Consider the following 17112-nt stretch of genomic DNA (forward strand, 5'->3'; position numbering starts at 1 on the left):
AGTATTATAAATCATTTTTCAAAAAAATAGAATGTCTCCGTATTTATGGTTCTCTGGGGCTGCAAAGCACGCAGACAAAATGCAAAAATGGAGTGTAAATTTCAAGTCCTGTGAGATGGCCTTGCACTGAATGTAGCTAAATAGGAATGTGCGCTCGTTCAAAGTGAAGGTCAGCTGCTTTGATTTTTTGCTCGGGTGCCGGAATGGCCCACGACTCAGTATAAGGTTGTATTGTTATTTGACCTTGACAGGCCGGGACCAACCCGAAAGACTTCTTTTTGGGGGTGTGGGGCAATAACGTAAGAAACGATAATGAAGCCATTTCATGTTCGTTCATTAGAAGAAATAACGTCGGCATAGGAGTGGTATTTCGGGGCTGCCCTACGCACAGACACAATGGAAAATGCAAATATAATGTAAGTAACTCTTTAGATGAGTTTATACCGCAATTTAATTACTATACAGTAGCTTTAAAGACGGGTTAAGTTGTACTTGTTCGTTCTATGTGGCATATTGTTTTGTACCGCCACTATCTTGAGGAGAACCATCTCCTTTTACGGAAGCACCTCAAAACCTTCCTCTTTGCTTCTGCTTTCTCTCTCCCTCTCCCCTGCTACAACTGGTCCACTGTCTGCGACCTCGGTCCTGGGCCCTTCCACTCTCCACCTGCACTGCCTGCCTGTCAACCCCTGCACTGGGGGACTGTCTCAGTATCCTACAGCCACCCCTTGATGTATAATACCCAGTTGCACTGTTCTAGCTGTGAAATAATTTCCCGACCTAATATATAAAATGAATAATTTTAATAAAGATCTGATGGCGAGACTAATTTCATTTTTTATGTTTTTCAAACAGGTACATCATGCATTACTGCATGTGTCACGAGTACCAGACACCGGCGGATGGTTTTTTTAACCTCCAGTTGCTTCTCCGCGTGAACAACGTTACCACCCTGACCATTTTATGGGACGATCGCCAAGTACAAGTATGCCCTTACGCGGTACTAACGGCTAGATGCAACATACAGACCGTTGTGGTGGCCTAGTGCCTCGTTGTTGGAACAGCCATGCGATTATCAGTGCGACCGAAGAGCTTATTTTATCGTAAACCAACACCCTGTGTACTGCACACGAACATCGCTTGCCTCAAGACGAACTATTTTGGATCGAGAGCAAAGAAAAATGCAAATCCCAGAATATTCTCTAAACATTTGATGTCGAATAAATGTACTTTGCCAAATGTACAATCTTGCCGTTTGCTTTTAAACCACAGTTTCATATTCCTAATTGTGGCGCTGTATTGTGAGATGATCTAAGACCCTGTGTACAGCAAAGGAACATCGCGTGCCTCAAAACGAACTTTTTGGAACGTGAGCAAATAAAAATGAAAATCGCTGAATATTCTCAAAACATTTGATGTCAAATAAATGTACTTTACCAAATTTACAATCTTGAAGTTTAATTTAAAAGTACAGTTTCATATTCCCGATTGTGACACGCTGTGTTGTGTGAGCTCATCTGTGTTGATTTCCGGGTTCTGTGTGGAGTCGCGTAGAAGACGCCTGGGCGCGTTTGCCTACGCATCTCAGTCACGTCACGGATAGAGGCGGGGAATATGAATGTTTTGATAAAGTCTGTTTCAGGGGCGGGGGATTTGATTTAGTGCCGCAAAAGCAGGTGAGCCAGGGCGATGCGGCAAGTGAGAGGATTATCAGAAAATGGCGGCTGATTTCGAGTGCGTTAATGGACGAAAAGTCGGGTATGGTCCATAGGAAAGTTTTCTACGATCTACCGATTTATGCTTAAAAACACATGGCCGAACCGTAGGGACAATAAAAAAAAGTCCCGGAACTATCCTTTAATCTTGCTTGCAAACTGCCATGTGCGTCATGTTCTATCTGCTGCAACAATGCTCTTTGTTGGTTCATCCGCTCTCCCCTTATGTTATCATCATCACCATATGCTGGGGACAAATATGTGGGCTTGGTATACCATGCAGCATCCGTTTAAGGCTTTAATCCCTGTACAGTCGGGGGTGGGACACTGGTCCGAGGAGGAGGTGTAACCATGCGCCCTTCGCCATGCTGGTTAAGCATCAATTCTTTCTTGCTTGGTTCCGCCACCTCCTCCTCAAACCTTTTCCACCATGTGAGAATGCGCAGTTTGATCCGCAATTGTTTACCCATATGTGGCGCAGCATCTTTTTTCGAATGAGTACTGTCTTGAGGCCATGGCCTAAACATTTTGCCCGCTGTATCGTTAACCCACTAAATATTATATTTCATTCTTCCCTTTGTATCTGGGAATTCATTACACAAATGAACAATGGGAGTGTCCGTCATAACAATATAAAACACAACTTAACAATGATTCAATGAACACCAGTTCAACACCCGCTCACCTTTGTCTCTCTCCTTTTCTCTACCCCTCCCTTTAATAGTTTTTTGTAAAATATTAACATGTCCATGTCTCTCTCTCTGAGACCACGTGACCCAAAACGACTTCTCAGCAGCACCATCAAAATGCTGCTCACACCTTAAACCACTTTTCCTCTTTAACAACACAAATTCACCCTTCTACTAACTCCACAAAACGCCTCTATTTGTCTATGCTACACTACAACAAAAAACAAACTGGCACCAACGTCCATTGCACAAATAACAATACAGCCATCTTCACATTCATATACATGGGATCTGTCTCTTATTTCTCTGCCCCTAAAAGGGGCTTACGGTGTGGTCTTTTCCAACCCTTGTCAAAAGATTTCTCTCCTTTTATATCTCACAAATCAATAATACACAAAACAGTTATATTCTTTGTTTTGCCATACACATCATACTTGCATCTAAGGATCCTCTGAGGATCTTTGGTGTCAGGTTTTCTCCATCTACCTGCTTCAGCCTCCACGCCCAGCAGGGTGGCCTGCGAGACCAGGCAGGAATTATCGTCAACGAGGGTACCTGCAACCTCGCTTCTCAGGTGCGCATTACTCTGTTCTCCTCAAGCCGCCCTTGCCGTCCGAGGGGGATGCGACGAGCTATCCTCGACAGTCCGCAACACTTCTATAGAACCATTCTCTGCTACCAGGTGTTGAGGAGGGCCCAGTTTACCACAATAGCCTAAAAAATAATACTCAATCATAGAGTACTTAAGGTGTATGCTAAAACCCAGATTTATTCAAAACACAGAATAAATGGCAGTGCAGCATAGAAGTAGCTCTCGTATTACAATAGGTGCGAGTGGTTTTTATATAAAAAAATATTATTGTTGAGGTCACACTACAATATTGATAACAAAACTTACGAGTGCTTTTGATTGGTTAGTATCCCAATCTACATAAAGAATACATAGGGATTAGTTCTATGATTGGTTTAAACATATCTGAAGACTCCACCTGGACTCAGCCCCTTGTAGATAATAGTTTCACTACATCATTATGTTGGCCCATAATTGCCTGGCATCATAAATCATACGCAGTGTAGCAAGAGGGGATTCTATTGGTTGTCCATTTACTTAACCTTGGACACTGACAAGGCGTCAAGATATAATGGAAGACATATGGTGGGAGGCGAGAAGTCTATGGTCTGCAATAATAGCAAATAAAAGTACTCATTCCCAGGCCATGTGCCATATCTGCTTTCTTTGTATTTGGTCTTCTGAACTGTATTGTCTGTGTGAGTGCCAGGGAGTCCTGCAGGTGTCTTTATCTGTACTTTGCTCCTAATGAATAGCTAGTGTTCATGTCTAGATCACGTGTTAGGAGACCGTGTTGGAAAATGGCAGTCTTATTTATTGAGTATTTAGCCAATTCTAACGTGCTTGTTATATTTCTTGTGGCCTCTTGGGACACCCTTTACCTATTCTCAATGGAGTGTTTGGCACGGTATTCTTCTGCACCTGGGCATCAATGGCTGGCTTTGTTCCTTTTAGTTCACTTAACTTAGAAGGCTACTGCATCGTTTCCTGGGAACTGTTTTCGTCTGTGTTCTGCACGCCCACTATTTCCTTCTGTGCTCGACCTTGGAACGTGCTACAACCACTGTCTGGGGCAACTTCACAGCTCCTAAAATAAATGTGTTTCGATACCTTCAACATCTCATCTGAGGCCTTGCTGACTTCTAAGCCTGCTGAAGCTTTTATGCTAAGACAATGGCTGTATTCCTGCGCTCCTGCCGCTTCCATGTTGCTTACCTATATTCCCTTGTGTTAATGTTCATATTCGTCGTCTTATATGTCTGCGTCGTCTGTTCCCTGCCTGTGAATACAGCATCTAATCTACCTATACTTTTACCTGCCTTATCAGTGTTGTGAGTCTCTCTTGGTATTCTGTAATCCTCCTCCCTCCTGTGTGATATACAGCACTCTTTGTGCTTTCTTATTATTTAACTATGATCCCTACTTAGTGTTACATGGCCTAAACTAGTTCTTTATGTCAGAAGCATATACATTGATTGTTTAAGGCTATGTTTTTTGGAGTCGATCTTAGTTTTTCTCGTCTTCCACCCCCAGCTGGTATTGTTTCTCACCTGGACGGTACAGGCGAGGAGCAGGTATAGTAAGCAGTACTTGCATACTCATCTCAGATGGGGCAGTAGGTGTTCCCGGCATATTCATCTGCCGTATTACAGTTGAGTCCTTGTTGACACTTCACTCCTTATCAGTCTTTGTGGGATCCTCACAAGTTTGCCACTTACTGGGACGAGTATGATTACTCCTTTTTTTATGTTCGGTTTCACTACAGTCATAGATATTACTCACGCCCCTTTCCCCAGGTCTCCCGTTCTCCCCTTTACCTGGAATGTAATGGGAATGCCCTACTGCTTCAGCATTCTTCCTTGCTTCGGTTCCACTGTTCTTCACAACGGCTTTTCCGATTTCTTCCAATTTCTCCCTCTGGTCTCTGAACGTGGTATCTGCTCTGTCAGGCCTCTTCTTTTCTCTCCCTGTTATCCCATGAGGGAAACAGGTAAGAGCGTGGTGGATTTGTTTCAGTCTGGTAGACCTGTCATGGTCTGCAGTAAGCATGCTTTATGTATGGCACATAGACGTTGGGGCTCTGTCAGCCGTGTTCAAAAGTCCTTATTGGACTATCAGCCTCTGGACACTCATTCTGTCGGTTGTTCACTCTGTAGTGCTCCTCGGGCGCTGCTCGTCTCGTTTGGTTTGCTTCTGTGCAAACCAGTGTTCTCACTGAGTCACCGGCTTTCCTCAGCCAGTTGGTTTGAATCGCCTGGGATTCTCTACCTGCTTCACTGGATCCTCCCACTTTCATCACACAACTCTGGGGTTTTTTCAGCCTCTCACCATTGCCCTTCCTAAGTGTAGGACACAAGTCCATACAATGAAACCATACAGAGTTATAAAGAATGGTCTCCCTGAATGGTTTCTTTCTCTCAGTGGTCAGAGTCATTCTCCAATCCTCTGGCACTCTTAGTCTTCACAGTACCATACTGATTTCTGTCTTCAGTAATTACATCACGATAGCATATGTCTAACGAGTCTTGGTGTCTATCACTTGACAGAACTGCATTGGGTGTTTGAGGATAATACAAAGGGAGTTCCTTATTGGAAAGGGTGTCCCTGTACCCAAGAAGGGAGTCTCTCTCTGTGAGGTCCTGCTTACTGCCGCCCCTATGGGGAATGTTGTGTAGCGAGCTCAACTCCCTAGCCTCACAGGAAGGGGCTCCCCTCTTGGGGAAGGTGACTGAATCCCTTGATTCGTCACACAATACATACCAGTGGTGTGGTCGACATGGCATTTGATTGCAATACCCTGCTAACGATAGTATGTGGTCATTTTAAGGAAATTACTTGCAATGATGAGTGTAGCTGGAAATTGCATGGCAATCCCTGCAAATGGTGCGAGTACCTTATAACAATAACTGGTATTGCTTTGAGTTCATGGTCAGTTGATGGCATTACTTGTCAAATGATGTGAGCGTCTCGCAAAACAATAACAGAACCTGCCAAATGGTGATTGCAAAACATGACCAAGTGTATGGGAATCTGGCAAATGATGTCAGTACCCAGTGAATGGCAATGGTTTGAACAACAGGGCTTTTGAATGTCCTGTGGCGTGGGAACCTGATGCTTTGTCTTACAATACTTTCCTTACAATGGTGTTAGTACCTAAGCGTTTGCGACAAAATATTTGGTATATGGTAAACGCACCTGTCATATGATAAGAGCACCAGAGCATAGCATGGAAATATCTTGCAAATATTTGTGCGTCTTCATGTGATTTCAAGAACTCCTAAATGACGCCCTGCTAGCAAAAGGTCATACAATGCACATATGAAAGCCATGTTGATGGATTTTGTCAATGCCTGTTGTACTAGGAGTTTATTTATGATGAAAGTTTACATCTCTTTGTGAACGAGGCCTTCCTGCACAACATATCCAGGGTGACGTGAAATTACAGAGGGCGTTTGAAAGTTTAGGGGCCAAGAAAGAGTATTCTCTTCACCTATATAGAAGCAGTTTCACTGTAGGGATCTTTAAAAGTGTGCTGTGAAGATACTGATTGAGTGTTATTGTTAATGTTACCTCCACGGGATGAGCCACCTGTGGTAGGTCAGAATTAGGACTTCGGCAACAAAGCATTGTTCAGGAGTCTTTATTTCAAGGTCCAAAATATTCTTTCCCTAAATCTACAAATCCAATCCCTGTTCTATGAAAGAAAAGTCAAAAGGGTGCTTGTTAGGAGGTCTGGCCAGAACACTTCTATAACCTAACCTGTCAATGAAAGAAAACCACAAACACAGAATAACAATGAGTAACTTTAGGGAACTATCGAATGTAGGGGATAGCTGCTGGCTTCTTACCACCAATCCAGTCCCCCTTTCAGTTAAGGTCTCTGCCAATAGTTCCAGTTCCAGATATAGTTTTTTAGCTGCTGGAATGCTATCAAGCTGTTCCAGTCCAGGTCTCTCGCTCTCTCTGTCTACTCCCACTCTGGATTTCTCTGTGTCGCTCTACTCTAGGGCTCTTCTCCTCATGTCCCCTCTGAGTCTTTCTCACTCACTCGCAACTCTGGAGCTCTTCCCCTTCTCACTCCCCTCTTCTGGTATTCTCAGTCTTTGCCTTCTTTCTCCCTCCTCCCTTTCCACTTGAGCCACCATTTGCCTGACTGCTTTGAGCGGTGCTCCTCAGGAGGGGCGTTGAGCTGGGTCGTCTCTCCCGTCATCCCCAAGCTGCTTACATTAATTTTCAACTAGGCTCCTTGTCAGCCTTCCAGAACTCTTCTCCCTGCTTCTTGCTGCTTCTCTGTCAGTGCAGAGTCACCTATGTGTCTTTTCAGCTGGGCTCTGCATCAGTCTTCCATGACTTTCCTCTCTGTCTTGCAGCCCTGTCTGTGCAGTGACGCTTATGTGACATTTCAACTGGGCTTCATGTCTGCCTTCCGATGCAAGTCTTGCTCTTGCAGCATCTCAGGCTGCTCTGTTTAGCCATCAGCTAGCCATCACTCTCATGGAGCGCGTCACACTCCTACCTGCTGATACAAGTGTGTGCCCTCTCTCGCTGGCCACACCTCCTTTGTCCTCTTTGACGCCATTAAACTCTGGCGGGGCTTGCTGTGAGTAGTCTGGTTTACTCCTCTCACTAGAGTCTTCGCTGGAGATTGGGCACACGCAAGATCAGAAGCCAAGTCAGCCGTTAGTAAAGAGTGTATAAGGTGGTTGTAAAACCTAGTCCCTAGATACTCAACAAAGCTGTTAGCAACTGGGGGGCACGGACGGTGAAATATTCCCCTATCTGAGTCTCTAACCCATGGGGGGGAGGCTTTTTAAAGGATCGTGCTTACCCTGTTCACTAGGGAGGTGTTAGGTGTAGCGGGCTCGCCTCCTTAATTCCAAAGGGGGTGCCAACTCAACCGGGGAGAGATGACAATCTCCCTGGCTTAGTCACACCTTCTGCATAGCCTTCTGGGCAAAGAAAGCCTTGATCTGAATTCTCCTCAAAACCTGAAGCCAATGCAATCTGCTATGTCCCAGTGAGATGTAGTAAAGACAGAATAGGCACCAACCAGGGATTAAATAAAAGCTTTGGCATGTCATAACCACTGGCATTGTTTTTGGCCACTTTATTTTTGCGTGCTCACATTTAATTAGCAGACCATAGCAGAACAGGCCTGCCAAGATGGAAAGCACGTTCAAAACTCCTCTTGTGTGCCCTTATTTCCCCAGTTACCCTTCCACCTCAAACAGCATTTCGTAAGGTAGTCCACTTATTGACAAGACAATATTCGATTCATGCATCAAGAGATACTCCCCGCCCCCCCCCCCCCCAACCCTCCAATGTAGTCAGGCATGAGATAATATTGCAATGTCTGTAGGAGAAATCGGGGACAATATTCGAATACATTTAGGGTTTTATGCACTGCCTGTGACTTTGTTTACCAAAACCTTCCATCCCACATATCGGATAAACCCATTTGTTGGGATGGCAGTTATGGCCCCACCCCCCATTCTAACGTGATGCACTGTTTAGCAGCCAGCAGTGACTTTAAGGATAGTTTTATTAAACCCTTCTTCTTAGTGGTTTGGGGGAGGAAGGGCGAGGGTCTCAGTTCACACCGAAAAGGGCAAACCAGATAATCGCGGGTGGCAATCGCCTCAGCCAACTCCCATAGTTCTCTCCTGAAGTCTTAAAGATTGGTGTTGGCACACTCCCACCACGTTTGCAAGTATGAGCGTTTCTGGTCACATCCTATTCACCTATCGACCTAGTTGGTTCAAATGCACGCATGTATTTGGGAGGACTGTGTCCATCATTATACAATTTTGCATTTATTTAATTAGGCTGATTGCACACGTTAATGTGTTGTGGATGTTTGGTAACATCAATTTCCACTCTATCACCTAGCAGATCTCTGAAGTAATGTTCTCACTTGCTCGTATTGCTTTTGTATTTTTATTTTGGTATTTGTTGAGGGAACGGAGCATCAACCAGGGACAAATAAAGAACATGCTGTACAATCAGAGTAGGGATTATTTACAGATGGGGTAAGTATGGTGGTGGTTTAGGGGAGTTCAAGGGAGGTATCTTTAATATACATGCTTGGTACTCCTTAAAGGTGTACACGATGGAGCTTTAAGGCTAATTTCATTTAATGCATGTTAATGGTATTTTTGATGTCCAGGGGGACTTTTCAGGGGTGGAAGGAAAGGAGGCAGAAGGAGCGAAAGTAAAGGGTGCAGAAAGCGGGTACGGACTGACAAATTGAGGAGGCTGCTAGAGGGAAGGTATTACCCAAATTGGTTTCCCCCCCGCATATATGTTACAATTGACCTTCACAATTCGGTCAGTTGTGAAAAGGTCAATTGTCATTCGAACATTTGTAATACGAACAATTCGTATACAACCAGAGGGAATGGTGCAAGGAGAGTAGTGGGAGATTGGAAGGGGCGGGTGGAGTTTTTGAATGGATTTGAAGAAATGTGTGGAGGAACTGGTCATGCATGGAGAGCCCACCAGCTTGAAGGAGGGGAGGAGATGGGGGAGAAGGTGCTGGTGAGGTTTTGCAGGGTGCGGGTTGCAGTGTTATGGATTTTGTTATGGATTTTGTCAGGAGCACAGGAGTAGAGCGGAATGCCTAGGAGGAGAATGTCTCGGTAGTCAAAATTGTGCCATTTCCACTTAAAAACATTTATGTGCATTTATGAAGCGCTCACACAGCCCAGGGGAATCGAGGAGCTGTTACATGAATATCTTAGTCGCAACAGGTGGGCGATCGGTTACATTGGCCCTCATACAAGTATTATTCACAAGATTTATGGGAGTGGCTTGGTTACAATCACCCTTCCTTGGTTAGATACGGATAGGCTTGAGAGGTTCTCTAATTCCAGTGTGCAGGCTTGGATAAATTGTTCATATCCGAATAGGAGGCAGCAGGGTTACATTAGAGCTGCGGTCATGCATAGTCCGCTTTTAGATAAACAGTCTGGTTTTGATGGCCTTGCGGAAGGCGAGATGAGAGGGCTCACTTCTGATGGAGTGAGGAAGTGAGTTCCAGTTTCTAGAGGCAATAAATGGGAAGCTGGCGCCACCGCCTCTTGCACGTTTAATTCTTGGGACCGGCAGTAGGTTGGCATAAGGGGTTCTAATGGGTCTTGCATTCTCTATATCACTGAGGTTAGGTCCTTCATAGAGCGAACTCCTTGTAAATTGTTTTCAAGATCTGTCAATGTTCTGCACCCCAGCTTTCCCGAGCTGTGACTCTGGTAGTTCAGAAGGGCTGAGCTAGAAATACCGCAGGCAATATGATTCCCTTGGTCTCAGCTCTGTGTTGTACTCCTCACTCCTTCAATGAGGAAAAGGGGCTATTAATGCATCCAGAAAGCAAAGGAGGGCAAAGGCACAGACCAAGACTTCCGTGGAGGTCTGTAAAAAGACATTGGCAAACAAAAAGAAGTGTGTTGGGGAACTATACATCACCCTAAGTTTGTGAATGACTTGAAGGACATTTTCCTGGGTACAAATGCCCAGGAGCTTTGGCATTTGAATCGGCCTACAGGATTTGGGAACTTGGATTATTTTATACCCTGTCCTAACACCTTTGTTTCTGTGGGAACCCTGGGTGGTGGTGAATTTACTGTAACCCTTTGGTACAGTTAGCGTTCCTCCCACTCTAAGCGGCAATGAGACTCAAGAAAAAGATCTGCAGGTCTGGCGTACCTCTAAAGCCTGAAACACACTGCCAATTTGAGAGTGTTTGAAGAACAAAAGAGAAGAAGGGCCTTACAGAGACCTGGAAGGATCTCCCCTTATATTGGAACCCCAGGTTTGCTGGGCTAGAAGCTATGGTGGAACTTTGATGCTACCTGATCAAGGAAGACCACCTGTTTTAGTTGAGTACCACAACCAGTACTCAAGTCGAGGGTACTCGCAGGTGGACAGTCCATACACTTTTCTCAGAGGGTGGACTCAGTTCCCGCCAGCTAAAATAAGAAACATTAAATGTCTTCTGTGAATTTAGGAAATAAAGCTGACCTCAAGGACCGAACCACAGTAGTCAGGTTTTCAGGCTGGGCACTTCACCACTGCACTTATATAACCTGATTAAAAATAACAAACTGAACGTGTAATGCCTCATTTCGGTACTGCAAGTTCCAGGGAAAACATTTGTATTGGTTCTTGGAGTTTAAAACCTGCACACCGTTTAACGTTTTCAAAAACACTATTAGAAGATAATTTCCTCTTTGTTTTGTGTGTTGATTTTATGAAAGGCAAATGCCATTCGTCCTGTGCAATTGGGGTGGTTATGCAAAGCCAGTTTAATGAAATGTGCATATTGCAACTTGATATGCTAATTTATGGCGAAATCACAACCCATTGCATTTGTTGATGAGTCCTCCCAGTTTAATTTTTAGGACTTGGCCCCTGACGCAACCTATGCCCTTTATTTTGAAAAACAGTTGAATCCGAACTCCTGTTAATCCCTACTCATGATGGTGTATGTGTGTCTGTATATATAGAGTCCAGCAAAGTAGGTGGCAGGAAATGTGACGGATTGAGTAAAAAGTAGGTCATCCTGCGGTTCCTCCACATCAGCCAGTTTGACGCCATCTGGGTGAGCTGACCTTGTTGCAATACAAATCAAATGTGCTTCTGTGTAGTACTACATTTGTATTGCTACATTTATTTGCATATCTTTGTTCAATGTATTTACATATCAGTGCTATTGCATATTTAATCACTACATTGTTCACAATGGGCAAAGCATTACCCATATTGTTCGCCATGGACACAAAAGGGCGTTCCATGCTTTAAAATGCTAGCTAAGCTATATGGGACCACTGTGATGGCAGTACTCCAATCGCTCTCCCTGCCCAGTTTCATTGATTGATTATGCGCTTATACACAAGTGTTTCAAAGCGCAACCATGCATGGTAGGGGAAGACAAGACAAGCGATCTTACTAGGCGTGGTACATTCATATCATGCGGGTTCACAATCATAAGACAGACATATTCTCCTATCACTACGTTTATTCTACTATGGGACACATCTGGCTTCTCGAGTTGACTGTCCCAAATTACTATGGAGTTTGTCCTGATGAACAATTTACAAGATAATCATGGGTCAAAAAGCCACCACAATTTAAATCGGCGTCTGGAGCACATCCCAAGCACATCATGCATCCAAACAATGTCTGTTATTAATTACCAATTGACCCTCTGAACTGCATTATGTAGAAAATCGCTGCTCTGCAGATCCGATCTCCTTACTGATAGATCTCAAAGGTTAAGTTCTGACTGAATTCACACTTGGTAAATGTCGACCTTCTTTTTTATGTGCACACCCCATGTCTGCTTCTCACATCTACTAACAAAAGAAGCTTGCAAATCAAGGCAAAACTGAGACCTATTGTTTGCCCGTTTTAGAGAAATGGACCAAGGAACTACATAGTTTGGGACACTTGTAAAACCACTTTGCCACCTAGCTCTGCAAGAGCATTATACGCCTCTGGTTAGTTAAATGCCAGATAATGTAAATAAGGAGCATAGTTATCATCCGATACCCTCGGAGTTGGTTCCCTTTAGTTCCACTATTATATTTAAATATCCCTATCACTGGATCATAAGCAGTACACAACCCCAAACACCATACCTTTTCCCAAATACCCACACCCCCACCCCTTACATTTGGGCCCTCTACATTAAGACAGTATTACTTGATTAGAAAACCGAGATCAATGAAGAACACAAACACCAATGACCTTGTACATTTAGGGGCCAGGGATAATCATGTTTTACTTTATTAACCCTTGTCTGCGTCTGTCCCACTTCCATGCCTTGTATTACCAGAAACATTCACCTCCTTCCACATACCAATCTTGAACGAAGTCATCTTCTGGAGTTGCCCTAGCAGTCCAAGCTACTGTTCTGGAACTTCCCTGCGGTACCATAAATAGTCACTTCTGGTATTTTACACATTTATATCTGCCAGGATAGCCTGAGCATGCTCTCAAGCCCACCATACACCCAGCACTGCTCGAATCTATATTTCTTCCAAAACATCAAAGCTTATATTAACCCAACACGTGCTTTTCTGTTTCACATCTCTCTACAAGATAGTCCATGCGTAGTGGACTTACATGCATCGACGCTATTGCAAAGAATGTCCCCTCTATCCAACTCTCTCCTTGCTTCTGCAAGCTCCTTCCCCATGTGTCCTCCCTCTTGTTCTTTCCCAGCAGACTGAAGTCTGGTTTCCACAGGATGGGTTACAATTGCCACAGTACTGGTACTGGTTCAGCGCAATACGAGCGGATAGTATATATGCACCCTGTGACGAAGCTCTAAGGCTAAAATGCAGGGTTTCTGGCCTGTCTCATTAGCTGCAGCCGATCTATCAAATGATTTTCAAAGGAGAAGGGCTGGATGGTTCTCTTTTTTAATTCAGCGCGTGGAGCGTGAACCCCTGCGTTATAGAAATATGTAAATTGAATGCATCCAGTGGGCCAGCAGAAAGCATCTGTGAATACCTTTGACCTAATGCAGCCCATTTGAATACTCGAAAAGCACCCCGTAACAATGTGTAATTGTGGTTACTTTTCTTTTTGGTGATCGGGACAATTGAAATTGCCCAATTATTGTGTAATAACTAATGTCCTTTGCCATGTTTGTCATCTAAAGCAGAGAACAGCTTTGGTGAACAGAGAACACCCTTGCCCAATGTAATTACATATTAAGCCGGTCAGATAGCACAGCGAGATGAGCGCTCCCCTAAACCCCCTCCCTGGATATCTGTGCGCAACCTGCTATGGCGGGTTCGAATCCAAGCCTTTCATCAATCCAAGGTCGATAAATTGAGTACCACTCTGTGGGATAGTAGTCTTTTGTTATTTCAGCGCTCTGAGACGTATGGGTGTGTAGCGCTATATAAGAATTAAATTATTGTTAAGACTGAGTCAATTGAAGCGGGTGTTCATGCTATTTCTGACAGTGGTTTCAGAACCTGCCTGAACGCATCGGTGAGAATGTATCACGGTGCAAATAACACACAGCTCTATTGCTCCCTTGCCTAATTATTTCTTCTAGTTACATTTTCAAGGCAAAGCGCACATAATAACCTTGCAAATTCCCTTCATTGAAATCCGACCATTTAATTCTATTTCAGGCAGCAGGAGAACATGTACCTTGAAGAGATCATTAAAAGGTGTGAAATTGAAGCCAGCTGGCTGACAAATGAAGGATTTGTGTAGGCTAATAAATGAGATGTGCAGTACACTCTGAGTTCTGGGGGGCATGCCTAACTATTTATCTTTTTCTTCAGTTGATAGGACCATTGCATGTAGATGATGCCATTAGCTAACACTGCCCGCTCTCGCTCTCTTCAAAGGCCTTCCTGCTTTGATCATCATGGTCATGTCATATTTGTTTTGTTTGATTTGTAAGGGGGCTCTGGGGCACTGAGGTGCTCTTAGGATAAGCCACGTTCAATTGGTTAAGGGGTGGTGAGGATACCGGGTAATGCATGTGTTGCTGCAGACTATTTTATTTAGTGCTATTTCCACCATTCTGTATGGCATGATGGAAGGGGACTGTGGAACTCTGTGGCGGCGGTGAGGGACGAGGGGAACGAAGTGGCTTGGGGAAGAAATCCTGAGAAATTCAGACTCATGAAGAGCTTGCACGTAGTACAATATATGGTGGATCTGCCTCACAGAATCTAAAGAGAAATGGGTGTAGGTGAGTCAAGGAACACAGAGCATATGTACACCTCTTTAATATGCTGCTTGCTAATTAGCACGTTGACTTAAAGCCTAGCCATGAGTCTGCCCAGTTGCCATAATGTCTAGGCCTGATCTCACAGTAGCAGATAGGTTGCAGGGCCAGCGAACTGGCTAAATTGAATTATGAGACACACCACAACACCTGAACATAATTGCAAAACTAGTACAAGCAAATGCATAGGGGGCATTACCATTTAGCAGACACCAATCACAACCCCAGTTAATGGTAAGATGTAACCCACCAACCCACGGTCTTATTGTAATTAGTGCCTGAACTAATGCTGAAAAAGAGGCCGAAACCACTAGAGTGTGAATAAGTTAGGGCAGTGTTCCAGAAAGTTGCTTGTGTAGCAGTGAGAGAAGCAGAGAAAGTGGGCAGGAGGTGGCCATACTAAACTGGCCACACTGGGAGAAAGCTTAGAAATAAGGGTCGACTAAGCCACAGAGACCAACCACCCTGTGAGTGAAAGAACAGGACATGTCTGTTGAAATAGGCCCCACCATATGAGGGTGAAGGATTGCAGAAGAGGCCAGAGCAGGTGGCCTGCTAGGAACTGACGCATATGAGCTGTATACAGAAGATAGCAGACAATAGACTAGCTGGCTGGGGGATCAGACCAAGATCCTGGTAGGATCTAAAAAGCCACCAAAGCTAAACATGCGTGCAAGCTTAAGATCCTCAGAAGACCCTTTGTGTGTTGGGCTCAGCTCAGGAGCAGGAAGATGTCTACAGCCTGAAAAGGTCCTTTGTAGGGGGGAAGCATTCTCCAGAACTAATGCCCCACGGAAAGAGGAGGGAACTGAAAGGTCTTGCCACATTAGGAGGGTATTACACAAGTACAGAGTCCTCGAAGACTACTCATTATTGGGATCATCTTACAAGGTCAAGTTAAGTGTGCTGAGGAATTAATACGCCTCTGAGATTAAGTGCATTGACGGATGCCCTCCTGGGTGCTGACAACTGACGGGCGGTGTTGTTTATTTATTTAAATGTTTGTAACACGCCGCATGCCCATGGGCCTCAGGGCACACACGAAGACAAGAACAGACAAACACAGAAAGGCAGAAGAGGAAAGAAGAATCATAAGCGGGTTATTCCAGGTTAAAGAGATGAGTTTTTATGGCCTGTTTGAACACAGTGTAGCTTTGGATCTGCCGTATCCGAGCTGGTAGTGTATTCCAAAGAAGGGGACCCTGTGCATCAAGGGTGGTACCTCCAAATTTAGCTGTTCTGAATCTGGGGTGTTTGAGGACGTTGGACTAAGACCATCTGGTTCTCTTTACATTAGGCTCGACACTTGATTCAATTTATCCATCCATTCTCACAGTGCTACTTGATATTATTCCATCTATGTTGGTTAGATGGTTCCCCTAGGTCCTGTAGGAGTTCTCAGATCCTAACCTGCTCCGTGGGGTCAGTGTTTAAGCGGAACTGGTTTGGGGAAACCAAGCTAGAGATGCCACAACAGGCATGGAGGAAGAGGATAGAGAAGCCCTCCCCTTATATATTGGTTGTTGTCCCTGCGTGGGCAAGACATGTTTTTCATTCCTAGTCTTCAGCTGCCAAGTAGGCCATTTTCTGTTGGTAGTTCACTCCTTTTTCTACCAACCCCATGCTTTGAAGAAAAGAATGAATGTTGTGTATTGCACACAATTGCTTAACGATGTTGAATCAAATGGGGGCCCATTTGATTTCCGGCATTTGAAACAGTAACTGCCCATGAAAAACCCATATGTCTGCAACAGAGTGCTATAGTAGCCATGTTTAATTGATTTCTCTGGGATTCTTTTGCAGACAAGGTGTTCGTACATTTGCTGAATTGGTTTTGCATTATCTAATAATGCACCCTTTTCCTGTGAGGGCCGCCTTCTGTTTGCAGGAGTTTTCTCTATTGGATGCCTGCCATTATATTTACCATGTATGAGGCACCTTGCTCATAGGTGTGTGCAGATGTAGACCTGTGCAGAATTTGCATTAACCCACTCAGCTGTGGTAATGGCGTTGAACGCACTGAATTGTACAGCCAACCTATTTACAACCAGTGGTGGGGCGGATCAGTAGAAGGATGCAGACTCTCAAAGGGCATCTTTAGAATAACTTTATTAAATGATATGGTGAACACCTGACTATCCCTATCTCTATGGGGTGTTCCCACCTACCTTACTGACTGAGGTGCTCGTCAGTCCTCTTGAAATATCCAAAAAGAAAGAGTCCACCGCTCAAAAACTAATGCTATCTGGCCCTAGCACTAAGTTGAACCAGAATAGAAAAAGGTCCGGAGAATATCTCCCTTCTCCCGCCAGGTGCTTCTTATACTTTTCTCTTTCGTCTTTTAAACTCCAGTTCAATACGTAATTTTCAAATAGTTTTTTG

General features: G+C 44.3%; 1 protein-coding gene across 5 annotated transcripts in view; it reads left to right on the forward strand.

Annotated features, from left to right (window-relative positions):
* Positions 1-17112, forward strand: part of PRIM2 (DNA primase subunit 2) — a 1404979-nt gene that overhangs the window by 754168 nt on the left and 633699 nt on the right. The window contains exon 9 of one of the 5 annotated variants that reach the window (XM_069606182.1): positions 856-1025. The exons of the other annotated variants lie outside the window; for them this stretch is intronic. Within the exon in view, the coding sequence (XP_069462283.1) occupies positions 856-915 (60 nt within the window). The 3' untranslated portion in view covers positions 916-1025. Of the gene's footprint in view, positions 1-855; positions 1026-17112 lie in introns of those variants that run through there. 5 annotated transcript variants of the gene reach the window in all.

Source organism: Ambystoma mexicanum, chromosome 4p (assembly GCF_040938575.1).
Source record: "Ambystoma mexicanum isolate Mex_15411 chromosome 4p, UKY_AmexF1_1, whole genome shotgun sequence".
Taxonomy (NCBI): Eukaryota; Metazoa; Chordata; class Amphibia; order Caudata; family Ambystomatidae; genus Ambystoma; species Ambystoma mexicanum.